Source organism: Pyrgilauda ruficollis, unplaced genomic scaffold, assembly GCF_017590135.1.
Source record: "Pyrgilauda ruficollis isolate IOZ18807 unplaced genomic scaffold, ASM1759013v1 scaffold21, whole genome shotgun sequence".
In the NCBI taxonomy this organism is placed as follows: Eukaryota; Metazoa; Chordata; class Aves; order Passeriformes; family Passeridae; genus Pyrgilauda; species Pyrgilauda ruficollis.
In genome coordinates, this window is record NW_024520318.1 from 6,678,739 (window position 1) to 6,698,654 (window position 19,916).

General features: G+C 42.7%; 1 protein-coding gene across 1 annotated transcript in view; it reads left to right on the top strand.

The window, feature by feature from the left end:
* The window catches only part of USP13 (ubiquitin specific peptidase 13), a 50,608-nt gene that overhangs the window by 2,967 nt on the left and 27,725 nt on the right, over positions 1-19,916 (top strand). The window contains exons 2-3 of the mRNA XM_041467603.1: positions 7,181-7,306; positions 11,337-11,397. Of these exons, the coding sequence (XP_041323537.1) occupies positions 7,181-7,306; positions 11,337-11,397 (187 nt within the window). The remainder of the gene's footprint in view (positions 1-7,180; positions 7,307-11,336; positions 11,398-19,916) is intronic.

Genomic DNA, 19,916 nt, shown 5'->3' on the forward strand with positions numbered 1-19,916 from the left:
ACAGAATAATGTTATTATTGTAGAGAAAGATGCTGCAGCAAATTTGCAAGGACCAGGCAGAGTGGAATGGTCAAAATCAGAGCTTTTCCTGTCAGGGGGTGCCAAGGAAAATGAGATGCTGGGAGTGAGCAGCTCCCTCTTCTACTTCCAAAGCTTAATGTGGCAGTGAGATGTGGCTTTTGCAGCCCTGTTTGTCACTCTGTCAGTTTTGTCATCTTCTCTGGATATAGTGCATCTTCCAGTGGATATAGGCAGCTTGAGTGATTGTTCTCAAAACCAGTTGAGGTTCCTTTTCCATGAGGTTTAAATCTTCCTTGGATGGAGATCTGAGAACAATGTCACCTTTGTGCTGCAGTGAGGGTCATTAGCTGAGAGACTTCAGAAGTGAGAGCTAGAAGTACAAGTGGCTATTTAGTGTATTTGTTCCACGTGGATTAACTGTATCGTGGTGATCTTGTCATAAAGGTGGCATTGTTAGAAATATAAACAGATGAGAAATTAATGTCTTTAGATTTGGCCTTCTTCCAACGGAACATACTGGGGTTGGTCCCTGGAAAGTTGGCAGGAGCAGGAGGCAAATTTATTTGCACTTAAGAGACCTAGTGACACTTTTTAGTTTACTTGGCTCATATGAAAATATGCCATTTATGTTTTTCATTTTAATTACTTTTTTTTTTTTTTTTTTGATGTCTTCTAGCAAAACTGTGTTTCTCTGATGAAGGATCCTCCTCCAGTTAGCCATTCCTTTGTATAGGAATTGAGGAGGGAAGGCAGGCTGCTCAAAACACAAGCCTGGCCTAGTGCTGAGTATTGCTTCCTCCAGGGACTTACCCTGCAACTTGGCTGGCAAAGTCCTGCACTTCTCATTATTCAGACCTGCAGAGGTGCAGTCATGCTTCCTGGTGACTTTTCCCACATCTCCAACACTGTGCTGTAGGTTTCTTCTCTCTTTTTTTGTCCACTGTGACCTCTCTTCCTCTTTTGGTGGATGAGCCTGACTTTGTGTTCAGTAGAATGCAGAAGATATGAAGGTTGCCTTAAATAATCTTTTGTTGTACTATTATTTTTTTTTAGAGGGATAGTACTCAGCTTTGGAAATTCCACATTTTAATGTGATCCTGGTCTCAAAGACATCTGATCATTTATCACAGAACTGTAGAATCATAGAATATGCTGAGTTGGAAAAGACCCATGAGGATCATTGAGTCCAGCTCCTGGCCTTGCATAAGACACCCCAACAATCCCACTATGTCCAAACACTTCTTCAGCTCTGTCAGGTTTGGTGCTGGGACCACTTCCCTGGGGAGCCTGTTCCAGTGTCCAGCCACCCTCTGGGTGAAAAACCTTTCCCTAATATCCAACCTAAACCTCCCCTGAGACAGCTCCATGCCATTCTCTCCATTCCTGCCAATGGTTGTGAGAGTGACACATCTGGGGGAGAGACAACAGCTGGAAAGGGGATACAAACTGGAGCATAAAAAGGGCTTAATGTGAGCTGTGGATGCTGCACGTGGATGTGCCCTGAAACCTTCCCCACGAAGGGCATTGGTGACAACCCAGCCCAGCTCATGAGCCTGACACGGTGACAGGACCAGGCAGAGTGCAGGACTGTGTTTGTTTGAGCAGCTGAAAGTTTGGCTTTGCTCTGCTGGAAAACCTTGCTGCTGACAACAGCTTCCTTTGTGAATCTAGCTGACTTCATTTTTGTGGCTCGGGAGCTCTGTAATGGTTATGTTGGGACAATTTCCAGAGTCTGAGCTGAGCTGATGCTCTGCTGTTTGTTGTGCAGTTGAGACTGAAATCCTTGAGAGACTGGAGTGTGTAAGGGATATTGGTGATTGTGTTGCACAAAACATTCTAGAAATAAGCACCTCCTGTCTGGCAGTTCCTTTGGTCAATATTCCTTGAGGAAAATCAGGAAGTCACTGAGGCCCGTGTCTGTGAGGGGTAGGCTTGGATCTTGTTTCTATTGATGGAATGAGAGCAGCAGAGAAGAAACAAGAGGACTGAACACACCAAGACAAAGAGAATACTCCAGATGAGGATTTTGGCCTAGCTGCAGAATGCCCTGCAGTTACTGAGGCAGTAAATTGCTTGGTGGTGGGCGATCACCTGAAAAGTCAGAGTAGTGTGGTACTGTTGCTTGACAGGGACATGCCAAAGCTGTCACATGGGCAGGTGTTTTGCTGGCTAGAAGTGCACCAGGACACTCAGCTGGTTCACATCAGTAAACTCGCTGCTCTTCTGAAGTTAGAGAATAGTAACATCAGCAGAAGTTGTGCCTGCACTGGTTGACACATGAGAAATAACTATGGTGCCTGGGAGAACAGCCAGTGTGTATGTGAATTGTGCATTTCCTTGGGGTTGATTTAAATTTGGATCTTACTAGCCTTTTCCTCTTTGTGTGTTACTGACCATCCTGTTACCCAGAGTGGTGCTGGACTGGAATATTTTGGGTAACAGAGAGACCTGAATTCTGAGGTACCCAGAGTGTCAGAGGATAAATGCAGAGATGCAGATGAATGCTGGAGCTCTGCTGACATGCTGTGGAACCATCAGTTTTCCTCTCAGTCTTCTCCCCAGCTTCTCTGTTCTGGAAGCACAGCACTATTTTTGTGACCAACAGAGCTGTACAGCTAAGGTTCTGCACAAAGCAAAATCCCCACATCTCAGGTGCTGTGGAAGCAGTGCAGGTGGCACTGCTGGGGCTGCACTGTTGGGCTGCAGCTTGGCAATCAGCCCTGCTGGATCTCAGGCACCCCTGCCAGTGGCTCACACAGCCTACACCTGGATAAGCTGCCCCAAACAGTGGTGAGGGATGGGTAGAGGTTCTCTTTTCCTGGTTGCAGGTTAGAAGTACTCCTGACCCAGCATTAGTTTTGCCATTGTATTTGCTCACTAACTGTGAAGCCTTTATCCTGCCTGTACATGTCACTTGTCCAAGACACTGCTTTGGAATTCATGTGCACTGCTCTGGAATTCATATGCACTGCTCTGGATCCACCTGTGATTTATAGGTGGGCGTGAGCAGTCCATGCACCTCTCAGAGTGGAGGTTTGGGTTTGGTTTAGTGGCTGACTGGCCCATACAGCTTTTTTCTTCCCAGGAAATGTTCTAAGTGCTGTACTGGATTGGCCTTGTGCATGTGCCCATTCAGGAGCTACAACAGAGGTACCAGGAATCTGTTAAGCAATTGGGAATTAATTTGCTGTGGGGAAATGTCCAGTGCTATCCAGTGCTGTACAGTGCTTTTGTAAAGGAAGAGCAGGGGAAGGATTTCTTTTGCACTTAAAGTTAACAGTCCAATTACTGGGCCCTGTAATTTATTTCCTACTTCCACATCCTTTGTCCCTTCTTTCTCTGCCCAGCCCAGGTCTTCTTTTCCCATCTCTCATCTTTCACCAGTTCCAGTAGTACATGGCTCCTCTTCACTGCTTGTGTGTATTTTGGCATTAATGTTTGTGTATGTCAGTCTCCTTCCATTATTCTGATTCTGTTGCTTCTCCCTCTGATCCTTTTTTTACCTGATGCCCAATTTTACCGTCTTATTATTCATTCCTTTTCTGCTTTCCTTTAGTCACCATTACTTTCCTGTCACCTTTGGGTGACAGAGGGCAGTTGTCTAAAAGGCAGACTCACACCACTGTTCATATCCCATGTTTCTTTTGAATGTGACTAGATATATTCTTGGCCTTAGCACACTTTTTTTTTGTGTTGGTTCCCCCACCCCAGAAATTACTACATTTACTGCAGTGGAAACTTTAAAATGAACTTTTTGTTTGCTGGAGCCATGTCTATGTCCAGTTGTGCTCAGTTGCTGTGGTTTTTTTTTTTTTTTCCTTGTTTAATGTAGGTAATACTGGTAAGAAATTACTACATTTACTGCAGTGGAAACTTTAAAATGAACTTTTTGTTTGCTGGAGCCATGTCTATATCCAGTTGTGCTCAGTTGCTGTGTTTGTTTTTTTTTTTTTTCCTTGTTTAATGTAGGTAATACTGGTACATGACAGAGAGACAGGCTTTCTTTTTATTCTTCATTGTAAATTATTGTGTGTTGTTGAGATGAATATTAAGTGCCAAAACATCTGTTGTTCTTTTTCAGCCTGTCCTGAAATAAAATATGTGTCATTTAGTTAGACTGTTGTGGGATCCAGTGCAGTGTGTGTTTGTTAGGGACGGTCCTGTAACTTTTTCAAATACATTAAAGATTGGATTGTAGTTATACAAGCAAGACTCTTATGACCACAGCCAGATTAATTTATGGTGATTCCTGGTGAACAGACACCCTGAGCAGAGCCTGTAGCAGTTCTGTATGGGCTTGAATTTTGTAGGGAAACCGTGATAGAATGCACAAAGACAGTGATCCTGTCTCATAACTGGTACATTTCATTTTATATACAAGAGGATGGATGACCTTTTAATTCTTCGTGTTTGGGTGTGCAGACTTGTGGAGACTCCAGGTGCCATTTTCCTCTCTTCTGTGATATTGTCTTAGCAAATTTTGCCATTGTTCCAGAGGATCTAAGGCAAACCCCTGTGCATGAGACACTGTCCTTGAGTCTGCAACTGTTTGCCATGTTAGGAGATCACCACAGCCCACGTGTTTGTACAAAGTCATTGTTGTCTGAGCCACTGCAGGAGTTGAAATTGCTAAACCCTAAATTTCCCTGAGGGATCTGAATGGTTTGTGAGAGTTGGTAATGGGATGGAGGTCCTTAGTTCAGTCCTGACCAGATTAGGGGTATTTGGAAGCTGTTGGTGTCTGGTGCCAGGAGCAGTGTGGAATGAGGGGTGAGCAGGACTGAGGGGGTGACCTCTCTCTCTCTTTCTCTGTCCTCATGGCTGGCACTTGTGTTTGCCTCTCACAGCTTCCTTGCTCTGCTTTTGCGTCTGAGAGGGAGCAACTGGTGCCTTTTACCTCTCTTTCCCTGGGAGTTCTCTGCCTCTTTCCTTCCTCCAAACATAAATAGGTGTCCAAATAAGTAAGAGCAGCTCTTTTAAATTTTTTTTTAAATACTTTTCTCCCTGGTATGGGCTGTATGTTTCCCTCTCTGAATTAAGCATTTGGCATACCATGAGCACCTTAGCAGCAAAGAACAGGCAGAAATACAGTGAGGAGCAATCCCTTTTCCTTCTGCTTAGAAGGTGAGAAGGCTGATCTGCTCTTGACTGCCTTCTGGGCAGTGGTGGAGCCTGACCAAGTACAAGCTTCTGCCCCAACAGTGCCTTTAGACTGGAGTGATAAGGGAAGAAAGTGTTTATTCATTGCTTTATCCTGAACTTCACACTACATGTCTGCTGTATCCTCAAGCAGGAATGAGGGGGGAAAATACCCAGCTAAAGTTCCTGGTTTTGTCTGTCAGGACAAGTTATGCTTTTCTGGTGTAGAATAGTGTCTCCAGTACTGCAGGTAAACTGCCTTCCTCCAGCATAAACTTTCACACACATCTAAAATGATTGTCAAATACAAAGATTTACATGCCACAGATGATGTAAAATATCATTCCTTCCAGAATTGTTTGTCTGCTCAGTGGGGTTAAATTTACCAGCACAAAGCTTGTCTTAGATCACAGTAGAGTGTTTTTTGAGCACCAAACAGGGGCCTAATCCTTTACTCAGCCATCTACAAAGGTGTTTTTTTCACACAGGCTTCTGTTTTACTTTGACCTTTTGGGCTTTTGAACAGTCTGTCCACTTCTTTCCAAGCTGTGGGAGAGAACACTCTGCCTGTACTCTCTTGGAGAAACATCTGTTTTGTTAGTAACCACAACCAACTTACTCAGACTCTACATTTAGCTCCTATACTGAAAGTGTCAGATTGTTGTCATAGGCTGCCTCAGAAACGGTTCAGTGGTCTCTTGGATTCCCTCCAGAAAAAGAGAGAATGATCTCCAAGAAAACAAAACTTTAAACAAAGTTCCTGAGACCCTAGAGTGACAACACTGTATATTTTTATTTTGACTGGGTACCTCTAGGATCCTCTTCTAGAGGACACATCTGTGACTTTCCCACAGAAAGAGGGAATGCAGAAGGATTTGGAATGCAGGATAGAAGAGCAGGCAGCATGCATGTGTCTAATATTACTTGCTTCAGGAGATAATGATCCTTACTTTCATATATATATATTTATAATTTACTTCTGAGGTGCCTATGAATGAGTGTAGTTCATGTTGTTCTTTGGGGAATTTAACACAAGATGTCCTGTGCTATGCAATACCACAAACATGCTCACAATGGAAGGAAGGTCACAGAGCTTCTGAAAGGCTCAATCTTTGTTCTGCACCACCTACTCAAAACAATACATGTTAGAGGGCTTGGAAAAATTGATCCAACACCAATGAGCAGATGACTGAAAGTCCTCCTGGCAGTCTGATGTAGGAGAGATCTTAGAGTGGTGCTAAAATTGAGCAAGACTCTGGTAACAGCCAGCATCAACACCCAGTTTTAGGGAGAGCAAAAGTGATGCCAGGTTATGTTACTGAAATGTCAGCATTTGTGATCAGCACCAGGAGTATATATCTTTATATTGCCTTTGTAATGCCCTTGTCTCCAAGCTCTGTATTGCATGAATGGAGAAGAACCCTGATAGATATTGAAGAATGCACACAAAGCACTGGTCAAGTTTTTGTTAGCCAGTTTTAAGGGCTGTGAGGTCGCTTGAGATCTTTTTTCTCAGACAAGATTGTGATCAGTTGTAGAAGTTGTGTGAGAGTCCCTGGACCATCAGCTCTGCTGTGCCTCTGGTTTGGGATCATGTTCTTGCAATCAAATGCCCATAAGAAATTCTGCTATTTTAAATAATTGCTCATGCTTATTTCTATGCTTTACAAATTTCTGTGCCTATGAACCTCTGTGGGTTGGGCACTCAAGTGGAATTTTTCAAGACTAACTTCTAGACTTCCGATTTGGACATTCACTAATCTGTATTTGCAAGGTAACTCATTTCAAAGAGTTTCTGTAGGCTGTGGGGTGATGTGTTATGATATATGATATGATGGGGAAGTTTCTTAGGGGACTGATAGTGTAAACACCATAATATGCTATGAAAGCCATATTTTAAGTGTGTGCCTGATAACAGAAAGGTTCTGCAATTCTTGGTTTTTTGGTTGTTTTTTTTTTTTCTGTGTGCTGGGTCCTTCCTGGCCTTCCCTTCTGTAAGTGTTTGTGCCATTCCTTGCAGGATTCAGAAGGAGGTCTCTACGTGTGCATGAACACGTTTCTGGGATTTGGAAGGGAGCACATCGAACGGCATTACCGGAAGACGGGACAGTGTGTCTACCTGCACCTGAAACGGCACGTGAGAGAGGTGAGACCTGTGCCTGCCCAGAGCCACCCCAGCACTTCTCCTGCCTCTTGTGCTCATTTGGGTAATGCATTGCAGGCACACACCAAGTCCTGAGTGATTGAAATGCACAGGTTCAGATTTGGGGCTGGATGTCAAATCCAGGTGCTCGGATCCCAACCAATCCTACAGCTTCAGTTCCGAGATGAATCAAAGAGTCAGACCTTAAAGGCAGCTCCTTCCTGACTTTCACTGATGTTTTTCACTTCTCATTTCTGTGTATCACATACATGTTGTCTGCATGTTATGTGCACATTGTACATAGCTAAATATTTTCTGAAGCCTGCCTTTTAAGTGTACAGTTACTGGGTTTGGCTCAGATTTGTCTGAAAGCTGCTGATTTCTATTTTTCAGATGAGGTTTCATCTCAGGGTGAAAGGACTCCTTTTCGTACCAAGATTCCTGTACAGTTAAACCTTGACCTAGTCTGGGATCTTAAGCTTAGCTTAGATTAGTGCTGGATTCTAGAGACACACACTGGCCCTCACTTAGCCTTTCCTCACACATGGGTGTGCACGTACAGCCTGATGTTCACTGCTCTCCCATACCATCACTGCCTATCAGCAGTCACTTATAACCTGTGCTTTATAACCTCTGCTTGTCTGTGGTTTGTCTGGCATCTTTAAAAGACTCTTAATTACTTCTGACCTGAGCTATAAGGAAGGCACTGGGTTTGCTTATAGCTCACTCTCTCATAAGCTCTGTCTCTGTTGGCAAGTTAAAATAACTGCTTGGAGTGGGTTGGAATCCTTGTTTCTCATTCTGCAGCAAGGCTTCCCCTGGGTGATGAAGGCCTTGAGTTATATAAAGTGCCCTGACCACTTACCTCATTTCCAGTAGAGGAGTGTTCATATTTTATCAGAATTACAGTGAGGTCGATTGCATGTCTTCCAGGATGAGATGGTAAATGATGTTTGTTATACTTTAGAATTGCCTTTCCTTCTGAGGGCAATACCAACATTTTCCTTCACTATGTCAACTGTTTTTGCAGAGCCTGCTCTGGTATTAGCAATGGTTTTTCTGACTGAATTTAACACTCCTGAAACTCTCCTATTTAGAGACAGGTGGGCAGAAATCCTGTCAGCTTTCCTTGTATATTAATTTTTTTCCATAAATTAAACTGGGGTTGAAATGAGAACTCAAAAATTCCTTTCCTGACAAAGATTAGGCTGAAGAACTCCAAAATGGAGAAAAAATACCCGATCTGTTGTTTGGTGTTGCAAATCCCTTTGATTGAAGAAGTTCAGTGGTTCCTGTTTTTCTCTGGGTGAATCATGATGTAGCAGAGGGGTTGGCTCTATGCTGGAAGGTGGCAACACACTGGTTCTCTGGCTCATGTGGCAGGAAACAGGGTTTGACTACACAGTGCAGGTGAATATTGCATCATCTAATAGGGCTCATAGCCAGGATTCCTCATATATTAGCTGTGGATTTCTTTTTTTTTGCCATGACTGTTTGCTTCTTGAGTGCTGTCCATGTTTTCCTTTGAGCAATGTGAAACATCAAGTGTTTTATTAAGTGTCTGGCACATGCTGCATTGTGGTTTTGGTTTTGGAAGCCAAGCTTTTAATGGTGTAGGATACAGTAAAGCCAAAGGCATTGGATGTGCTATCTTAAGATTCTTATAGTGAGGCTGCTATTCCTGCCTGTGGTTCCCTTGGCATCATCCTTGCAGAATGCACTGCATTGCTGCAGAAATCCCGGGTTGCTTCCCAAGATGTTTGGAATAAATGTCATTTGTGTATCTTGTCACAATTCAGTTAGAAAATAAGGGTCACATCTTCAGCCTGCTGGCTCAAGTGGAGCTGGAGCATCTGCCCGTGGCAGCTCAGCACCAGAGGCCTCTGCTGAATCATCAGAGATGGGCACAAATGCAAGTTATGGAGCACCCCTGGTAAAATTCTTACTAAATAAAGGAAATTGATTTTTATTTTTCCTTTTCCACAGAGTTGCATTCTTCAGAATTTTTAAATCAGCCTCTTCCCTGTAGTGCATGACTTTACACAACTCTGGGTGCTGTTCGTTTCCAGGCAGATCTTCAGCTTGGTGCTGTAGTGATGCCTCAGCCCTGTTGAAAACCCTGGGCAGAGAAGCACAAAGCTTTCCTGCAGGGATAGGTTTCTGGATGCTATCCAGGGATATTTGTGTTATAAAAAGTGAGAGACAGCAGAACAGGCTGCACTGTCACCTTGTCCAAGGAGCATCACAAATGGAATTTAATGCCACTGCTGATGCCTCATGTCACTCCCATGTGTTGGGTGTGTCACATCTGTTAGAAACAAAAATGGGTTTGTGAATGGGGAATGTTTTCAGTGATTTCTGACAAGGTAAAAAAAAAGACTCTTAGGTTGTGGGTGTTTCAGGAGTATTGAGCAGCTTTGATTCTGATGTATTTGTATTTGGAAAAATCAAGCTGAAATCATTGTCAGCCTGAGTTAAATATAAGCACTCTATATGAATTCTTTCTCTTTGCAATCTCCAGTCTTAATGACTTTCACAATATCACACTTGGTGACACCAGAATTCAATTGGAGTTTCCTAGTATTGGAAAAAATGTTTTTTTTAGTTCTGGAAATATAGTCCTTGGAGAATGTGTAATTTATTCATAATGTATTTTCAATTGGATTATGTTGTTTCTTGCTACTGCTTTTAAAAAAAAGATTTAAAATACATTTAAGATATATTCCTGGCTACTTCCTTCCCACTTGTTAAATTCCAGTAGCATTATAGAAAGAAACGTTCTGCATGTTATTTTCAGTTCATTGAGGAATTTTTATTTTTATTTGAACTGCTGGAGTTGCAACCTGACTTTTCCCTAGGGCTTTTCTGTGTGGATAATGGATTCTGTTCTCAAATGCAGCCAAGGGGCATTTGTCAGCATCTGCTCTTTCTAAGAATGGAAAATTTTCCTATGATGTATAAGACCTCACTGATGATTAAAGCAGTTTGCTTAGGCCAGAGCTTTAATTTACGTGGTGAAGGGAACCACCCAAAATATGTGACCCTTTTGCCTGCGAAGGGGCAGAGGCAAACATGAACTTTCCCTGTAGGCTGACAGGTTCTTGGCTGCTTTCTCTCCACCTGTTGTATCCCAATATTATTATTTAAAAAAAAAAAAAAAAAAAAGTTGCCTAACAACCTTGCCAGTTACACTAACATTACACACTACATCATGCATCATGTTGGCACCAAATAGCCACAGAGGCTTTTTTGATTTAATTTGATTTAATTTGATTTATACATGAAGTTTAATAAACAGCTTAAGGAGTAAGTGCATTGACTTTGACATTTCCTCAGTTAGTTGCGTTTCCCCTTGTAGTCTGAGGTATTCTGAACTGGAAAAGTAATGAAACTTAATCTCATTTGGAATTTACTGTTTTCTGGTATGGTGCTTAAATTAAAAAATACAATCAAATCCCCCAGTAAACAATTGCTTGAATGTTGTCGAGTTTCCTCCATATTATCTAATATTTAGAAAACACGGTGGTAATTTGGATTAATGGAAGCAGGTGTAGATTCTGACGGAAAGGGCATTTTTTTCTATATAGAAGAAAATGAACCTAACTAACAGATCAAAGCAAAGTGGTCCTACTGGAATTAGTTATGAAGGGTTGAAGAATCCTTTATGCAGATAATCGCCTTTTCTTCTCTCTAACTCAGCTTTAGTCATTAAGAAATGCTGTTGGGGAGATACTCTAGTGGGGAGAGGTTTGAGAGGTGCTGGGTGTCTCTGCCTTGGTGACAGAAGAGCTGCCACCCGTGGTGGCTGTGGGACACCCTCTGATCCATTGCCAGCAAGCCAAGAGTGAAGGACTCAGGTGGAGGCTCCCTCTCTCCGTGGGATGCTGGGCACTGATGAGTGCCAGGGTCAGAGGAGAGCAAGGAGCATTTACATCCTTGCTCACCAAGGACTGGGGTTTGATGGGAGGGGTGGAGGCAGATTTACTGTTGTCTCACTTGATGGATTTTTAATTGTTTCTTTCTCTCTTTCCAGAAGGTACCAGGAGCATCTGGTGGAGCTTTACCCAAAAGGAGGAATGCTAAGCTATTTTTAGGTATTGTGAGCAGCTGCTTTCACACAGTCCTTCTCTGACCCTGTCTGCATGTGGACTTGGGTTCTGCCCACCATTGTGTCTGGCTCTGGGGCTCCTTTTGGGTTTTCATTTCCTGCTGTTTGTTTTGGTTTTCTTTTTAACTTCTGGTTCTAGATTATAAATGTTTTCCAGGCAAATAAGTAATTCTTAACCATTTTGGTGCATACCGAAAGATGTGTGTATATATATATACATGAAACATTTTAATGTAAAATAGATCCTGAACTACTCTGAAACAGCATAGGCTGTGAAAGGTACTTTTTTACTAATTCTGTCCATTCTCTCTCTGTAATTTCCACAAAGCACTCTATAATGAGAATGCTGACCCATACTTAATGTTTAGATATATTAGGGCCTCAGTGAGGCTCTGTTCTGCTCAGCAGCTGGTCATAGCAAGGGTTGTTACCATTTTAAAGTTGTTACACAGGTAAATGTTCTTCAGTGATGTTGTGATCTCTCCTCTAATGAATGAAACTGCACATACATCATGAGCATCTCTAATTCTATTATGTCCAAAATTCTATTCCCTTGCTTCATGGAAAGCAGTTTTCTTACCATGCCCATATTATCCAAAATCCATTTATTCAGATTACCCAGAAAACCTGAGGGATTCATAAATATGGATGAGGAGAATGTGATGGAAAGCCTGGATTCTCTCTTCTCCCACAGCTTGTGGTGTTTCTCCAATTCATCTATTATTTATTGTCTCTGTATTAATAGTGAATAGTGAATTTTTCTTCAGGTAACGAAAAGGTGAAATGTTTTCTTTACAGCTCTTATGGCTAAAGAGAAGCAATAGAATGACCTTCTGTTGGAATTGCTTTGGTCGGTGGAATGTGTCCCTAAGAGGCCTTTGCAGATTAAATTGTTGTTTTTAATATAAGTTAGTCTTGCAAGGAGGACTGAGAAAAAAAAAAAAGTCTGAAAATGAGTCATAAAAAAGTTAAACTTGTAGGAAGAGATTGTTACATCGCAGATGCTGCTCTAAATGCCATTTACTGCCAGATTACATTGAAAATCATGATTTCCACTGGCTGCTTGTAGAATAATTGGTTCAGAAACAAAGCTTGCTGCACTGCAGCAGTGGTTGTACAGTGTTAGCAATGTGAGTGTAAATACAAAGTACAAAAGCACATTCAGATTTTGTTCTTGCTGATATTCTGCATACACCTGAAGGCTCCTGTCACTGAGCTGTGCCAGCACACAGGGTACTGGCAGAGTGTCTCTGATGTGCCACACTGAAATCTTCAAATTCCACCCTTGTGCATGAGCATTTTGTGCCCTCTGAGTAGGTCTTGAGCAGCAGTTCCAAGGGAGCTCCTGAGGGCAGTGCAGTTTTACTGGGGTGGGTTTAGGACATGGATCTATCACCATTTCATCCAGCACTCTGGAATCTAATGCACTTTTGAAAATGTGTCTCATCTGGTCTGTTATTCTACTGCAGTCTCCATTGCAGCCCCTGCTGGCTGGGAGTAAACTGGTATCAGGTCTGCTCTGTTCCTGGAGGCAGTACTGCCGTGCTTCCAAATGCATTGTGTCCACTTCTTTGGATCAGCAAATGTTACTGGTTTTGGCCATGCTTAAAGCAAAGAACAAAGAATTATTCCTGTTCACAGCTGAAAGCACAGAGAGGTAACTGATTTGATCATTTTGCGTGTGACAGCAGTAGAGGTCGTTAGCAAAATTTGGTGTTTTATCTCTTAATCCAATGTATTTTTCATTGATTCAGAGCTGCTGATCTCATCTAAACAGGTTGTTTTAATTCTGTCTTTCTCCTTGTGACCTTGGGCACTATCACAGAATGGTTGGGGTTGGAAGAGACCTCTGGAGATCATCAAGTCCAATCCCCTGCTGGAGCAGATTCATGTAGAACAGGCTGCACATGATCCTGTCTAGGCGTATTTTTAATATCTCTAGAGAAGGACACTCCATGAGCTCTCCTGGCAGTCTGTTCCAGTGCTCTGTCACCCTCAAAGTAAGGAAGCTTTTCTTCATATTGAGGTGTAACTTCCCATATTTCAGTGCCTTATCCTGTCACTGGGCGTTGCTGGAGGGAAGCTGGCCCCATCTTCTTGACACCTGCCCTGAAGATATTTCTGTGCCCTGATAAGATCTCCTTTCAGTCTCTTTCCAGGCTGAACAGGCCCAGCTTGTCCCGTGAGAGAGATGCTTCAGTCCCCTAATTATCTTTGTAGCCCTCCAGTGGACCCTCTGCATTAATTCCTTGTCTTTCTTGGGCTGGGGAGCCCAGGACTGATGGAATACTCCAGGTACAGCCCCACCAGGGCAGAGTAGAGGAGGAGGATGATCTCTCTTTTGATCTGCTGGCCACATTGTTCTTAATGCCCCCAGAATACCTCTGGCCTTCTTAAAGGACACAAGGGCACATTGCTGGCCCATGGTGAATTGATCCTGGCTGGTACTACCCAGGTATGTGACCTGCCAGGTAGGGCTTGCCTTGGCAGACAAAACCAGACAAGGATCAGTGGCAAGCTCCAGCATTCCTCTGTTTCTGCATGTCTATCAATAATTCTCTGAAGGCCCAGAGATTTAAGCTTTGTGTACAAAGTCAATCCAGTTTGGGCATTTGTTACATTGCTTGTTATAATCCTCTTTGATGTAAAACTATTAAAGATACTAAACCCTTTTCAATCTCCTTAGTATTAGGAAAACATCTTTTGGATGCTCACTGATTAGTTTCTAGCACTGCTGCTATCTAGTAAATGCAATAGAAACATAGGCTGCTTGGGCCAGTCAGCTGCAATATTTATCTTTCCCTAAACATGGAAAGATTCACAGCAAAGTGTGTGTGCCTTGCACATGTGCATCAGGTTCTGGGCACGTTTTGGTTTGGTTTTCTTTGGAGAAGGCTGAAGGGTGTTGGCTATGAGTGTTGTGTGTAATCAGGAAGCATAACAGCATTGTTTATTGAAATGTGTGAACTGCCTTTAATCTGGCTGGTTTAGGTGTTGCTAGACAGTGTGGACATGACAGCTTCAGCTCAGGCTGTGCAATGTTTCAGGGAATTTGGGGTGATATTGAAAGCAGACTGTCCTAGTGCCTTATGTGTGAATAAGAAAAACTCGGTTAATGGGTGTACTGTGATCATCCTTATGAGCTTCTGGTCAAAAGGGGTAGCAGAATTAGGGGGAAGATTATTATGCTGAAGGGATTGGAGGTCCAGTTTTTACTATAATTACCAGCAGAGTCCCCCTGAACATGTTATCCCAGGAGTTACCAGCAGAGTCTTTCAGAATGTTCTAATTATGAAGAATTAATGCAATATAAATAGTCTGGAAAGGGCTTGAAGAAACTGAGTTTGCTGGTTGATTTAAAATTACCTAGAGTTAAATCTAAAAATGATTTTTAAGGTGTTACTGAGTAACTAAACAATAGATGAAGTAGTTGAAAGGTGCAAAGAGTACAAGAGAGGTGCTTGGACTGTGTGTGCACAGGGATGTGGTCCCAGTTGCTGTTGCTGCTCAGAGAGGTGGTTCTGAGAGAGGGATGGGGTGAATGGTTCTCTGAAATGTCAGCTCAGTTGTCAGCAGCAGTGGGAGATTTAAGTGGAACACCACTAAAACACTTTATATTTTGTTCTCTATAATTTTGCTTTATAAAGTGAACCTCTCTTTTGAATAGAGAAACTGCATCTACACACAGTATCTCCCCCTATTTCCTTCTCCAAAACCAACTAGCAAGCACCATTCCCCCTGACCCCCAGCAAGCAAAACACCTCAGGTAGATATTTGAACTCTGCCTTGAGGGAACAATCACCCCATTTTTGCCTGGTTCTGGTGCCCTCCTCCTGAGCATCTGTTGATCCATGCCAGAGCCTGGACTGCTGGCTATACAGAGCTGGCAGAGTGACTGTCATAAAACTTGTCCCTAGACAGATGTCCTGTCTCAGATTGGTTACCAGAGCATCATCTGCCACTGCAGCAAGCTGTGGCAGCTCTGTTTTGAGCAAAGTCAGGGCTAACTCAGACCATCAATTAAAAGTGTTTTGAAGTCCTCAGATGAACAGCTCTGTCAGCAGATCTGTGATTGCTGCTGGGAAGAGTATCTGTAACACACAGCAAGTCTCAGGACACCTTGGAAAGGAAAACTTCCACTTGGAGAGTCTGGGAGAACTTGTAAACTTGCTGAGCTTTTCCTGGATGGCACCTCCCTGCTGATGGACTCATGATTACTGTTTCCAAGTGTAAAGACTACTCCTAAGAGTGGCTGTGCTGGATTTGACCACAGCTTCACTCTGTCTCTGCCAGGAGCAGAACCGTGTTTGCAGTAAGGATGTTTTTGTTTGCAGAGCTTCTGAAGAGCTCTGGTTAAAGTTTATATTTATGTGAGTAAGCAGAAATAGAGTATCTATATCTGTGAATGAAAAGTTGTAATGCAGGAGAATTTAAGCATTTCCTGGTAATATTTTTGCAATTTAGCCCAATAAAATAATGCATATTTCCCAGCAGCAGCAGTAGAACTGGGTGGCTTTTTAGCTTTGCCATATATGCTTGAATTGAGTACAAAATGGTGAGAAGATACCTTACTCTAATAGAGTATTAATAGTTTGCTGGTTTGGGTAGAACTGTGAAAATGATACTAGGTGAACACAGGCTAATGCTGCTGTCAAAACAATTCTGAATTTGAATTTTCATGGTTTAGTTTTGCTTGTTTAACATGTGACTGTGCCAGAAGTGCAAGGGATGAGGTCTTACCTAGCAATAGGAACAACATAACAATGCTTTGGAGATATAGCAAGCAATTTGAATGTTCTTTTACAAGTAGTGAATCAGCCAAATGATCCTTGTAGAAAGTTTTACTTTTCATTTTTCTGCAAAGGAAAATGTTATGACTGGAAAAAAAAAATTAAAAAAAGTCTTCTGTTTTATAATTCATCTGATGAAGCTAATATTCAAAACAAATTAACTGAGTAAAACAAATACCTGAAAACAAATTAACTGAGTAGCTTATAGTTTGCAAAGTGCTGCTGATGCAATTCACTGTTACTTAGAGGCGGGAAGAAATAATTTGATTTAAAGACCCAGGTTTCCCAAGTCAGTATGAATTTGTCTATTGCTTTTAGCAAGAGCAGGATCAAGACCAGATTCCTAAGATGTCTTTGTAGGGTTTCAAAATTAGTTGTAGACTTGCTAGTCAACACCCTCATTCAATTTTCACGTTTGCATTCCCTTTCACACGCGCACAGGCACATCCACATGCGCAGGAAATCCTGTTTGGGGGTCCTGTCTGGAGTCTTTTATGCCCCTATTATTAGTGCAGTCAGTTGGTAACTTGTCTAAATCTGATCTGGACACATCCACTCCTTCTCTTCCCCTCTGCTGGGTTGGTTTACATTACAGTAGTTTCTCTCCCAGCTGCTGTTTTCAGTCAGTTCAGCAGCAGCACATTCTCACCGTCACTCAGTGATGCCTTGTGAGGTGCAGTAAATTTACTCTACTGACCACTCACCCAAAATATCAGCGCCAGTTGAGCCTCTGCTTTGAGGTGTCTGCTGCTTTGCTTTGCCTGCCCTTCCAACACAACACTTACAACCTATGGATATTTGGTTTTGGTGGCCAAAGAGCTGAACTGAGGCTCTCAGGAGGCACCAGAAAGTTGTTACTCCACTGGAAGGGAAACAGTGTCCTGTGGGCCTTGACCATCAAGCTGTCACTCCTTGGAAGGATTACAAACTGGCTGGTTGTCTTGTGGCTCAGTCTCAAAACTGAGTAAAGCCCTTTTATTTACCTTTTACTCACAGTGCATCTTGGAAGAACATCCTTGATCAAGAAACCACTTTGGATGAAGTATAGTGCTTAAAAGTTCATGCTTTTTGGTCTTTAGTGGTAGAGTAATTTTTAATCAAATATGCTCCTTTTGCATGTAGATTTCATCCCACTCCTTTTTGCTGTAGTTACTTTCAGTCCTCCCTAAAATTCTGCACTAGAAACCATCTGCAGACTACATATGATACCTGGTGGCTTCAGGGTCAAATTCTGTCTGTATTTAGTGTGGGCTCCATTGCCTTCTGAAGTCACAGTCATCTGTTGTTGTTTATTTCTGCCCTCATGCTATCTCAGCCTTGCTGGCCCTTGCACAGGCAAAGAAAATATAATGCAGGTATAATTTCTTATCAAATTTAACAGCTATGTCTCTCAAGCCAAGATTTAAAAATCTAAGGGTGATCTGGATGTTTTCAGGTGACATCATTAAGGGGTCCCTCTGAATGTCCCAAAAAGGGATTCATTTATATGGTCACCTGCTCTGTATGGAGGGATTTCAGTCTGTGACCCTAGAATTCCATTCCACTCTTATGTACTGGGTCTGGACAGTCTGAGAAACTGTCTTCAGAGTGATAAGGCAGTGTCTTTCAATTCCTAGCCAGAGGGAGTAGATGTTGGGTGGAAGTGTACCAGTTTTAGTTGGTCACCTTCAAAAGGGGAATTTTAAATCCTCATGGTGTTTCCCAGGACTGTTAGGAAGCTTTGTGTCTCCTTTAAAATAACAAGTGGGTGCTGCCATATCGGTGTGTCAGGCAGAAAGAGTTCCATGCTGGTGGGACACTGTTTTCTGCTTTTCTGCTGGTATGAATGGCATGAAGTTTGAGCAATAAAAAGGAAATTCCCTTCCCTGCCCATTGCACACAGGAGGCTGGTGCTCCTAAGCATGTGAAGTCCTTAGATGCCAGCAGATGATTGCTAATAGGATCCCCTGTCTTTCATCCCTGGATCATTGGTTCAGATGCAGGTCAGGCCGGCAGCACTGCAGTCTCTGCTGTTTGGCTGCTGTCTGCCTGGGGAGATGACCTGCAGTGTGTGTCTGAATTTTGAACACAGAACACCATGGCATTGCTCTTTCTATAAGGGTCTTGCAGGTGCTTTAAGTTAATGTCCAGAGCACAAGGCAGTGAAGATCAGCGGGTGTCACACACGTTCCCAGAGCCCAGAGCTGTGAGCTGGTGCCAGGTTCCCTCTGGTGGCTGAGGCACTGTGTGACCACAGCCCTGCAAGAGCTTCCCCTGCCTCCAAACCTGAGCTTTTATCCTCTCTGAGGAACCTCTCTCCTGTTTAGGAGGTGGTCAGTACTTTTGGCTTTGTTGTGCTGGCCACCACCAAATTTCTGGCATTAAGTGAAAATCCCCTGAGATGTGTTGCTGTGTGCACCATCAGCCTGGAGACCCTCAGTTTCTTTGTTCCACAGAGCAGAAGAGCTGTTAAAAACTGCAGCTGTGGAGATTCACTCCTGTATCAAACACAGGACTGAAATAAAAACTGAGAAAAAAGCCTGGAGTAAAGTGAGGGATCATTACGGAAATGGTGTGATTTGGGGAATTAGTAGTTAATTAATACGTTCTCTAAAAATGTCATGCTTTCAGTGTGAGAAAACTTTCTTGCTTTTGTGTTGATGTTAAGCTGATGAAAAAGGGCTTTTTTTGGCTGCTGGTGAGAGAGAGTTCATGTTGCTGGAAGTCACTGACAGTGGGTGTTGTCACCTCAGGGCTGGCTGGTGCAGCAGGTGAGCCAAGAGTTGATGTTCCTCTCAAGAGCTGTTCTTTCCAGGTCAAGTTAAAATATATTTTGGTACTTGTTTTATCATTTGGGTTGCTCAGTCTGTTATGCTCTCTGGGTAAATAGAGAGCTGAGTTTTCTGAATCTGGCTTCTGTCATCCTCACCTCTGTCCCAAACATACATTTGAGATTTCAGGCATTGCCAGGGTGCAGTGGTTGCTGCCAATGCTCGTTTAGGATCGAGTGACTCATTAAGCATCTGCTTGTACTGGGGTGGGAATTGAGAGCCAACTTTGGATACTGCTCACACATCTCTTTTTTTGGTTGAACCTTGTTCTGTCAGTGACTGGTACATCAGAATACAGTGGATCCTCTGTGTCCAGATGGGAGAAGGATCCAGAAAATCCCATCCTTGCCTGGGCAATTATCGCAGTTGAATCTTGCAAAATTTCTGTAATGTGCATGTTTGGTTTTCCATTTTTCATTCATCCTAGGAAGAACAGAACAAGGTTTTACTCAGTCTTGTCACTATGTGATAATTAATTAATAATTATATTTTTATATGGAGCTAGAGACACAAACACTAGCCATTTAATTCCTGATATACCCTCCTGCTTCTCTCTGGGTCCACATATTTCTGGGCAGACATTTTGGCTGATGTTGCTTGATCAAGGCTCATATTTAAGAAAAGATAAGAAAAGAAGTCATTCTTACACTGGAAGGAAAATGTACGCAAACACTGTGGAAGGCTTGATCTTCAAAGCAAGGCTTTAGTAGCTAATGAGTGCTTTTTAAACAGATAGTTACCATGATTGAGAATGGAGTTAGCAAGAGGGGGATATTGTTGGTGTTACTGTACTTGCTGTAGCTATTTGAGACTATGGATGAGACACAGGAATACTTCCAGCCATGGACATCTTCATGGAAAGGCCACAGGTCCAAGATGGATGGGAGCCACAACACGTTTGTCTG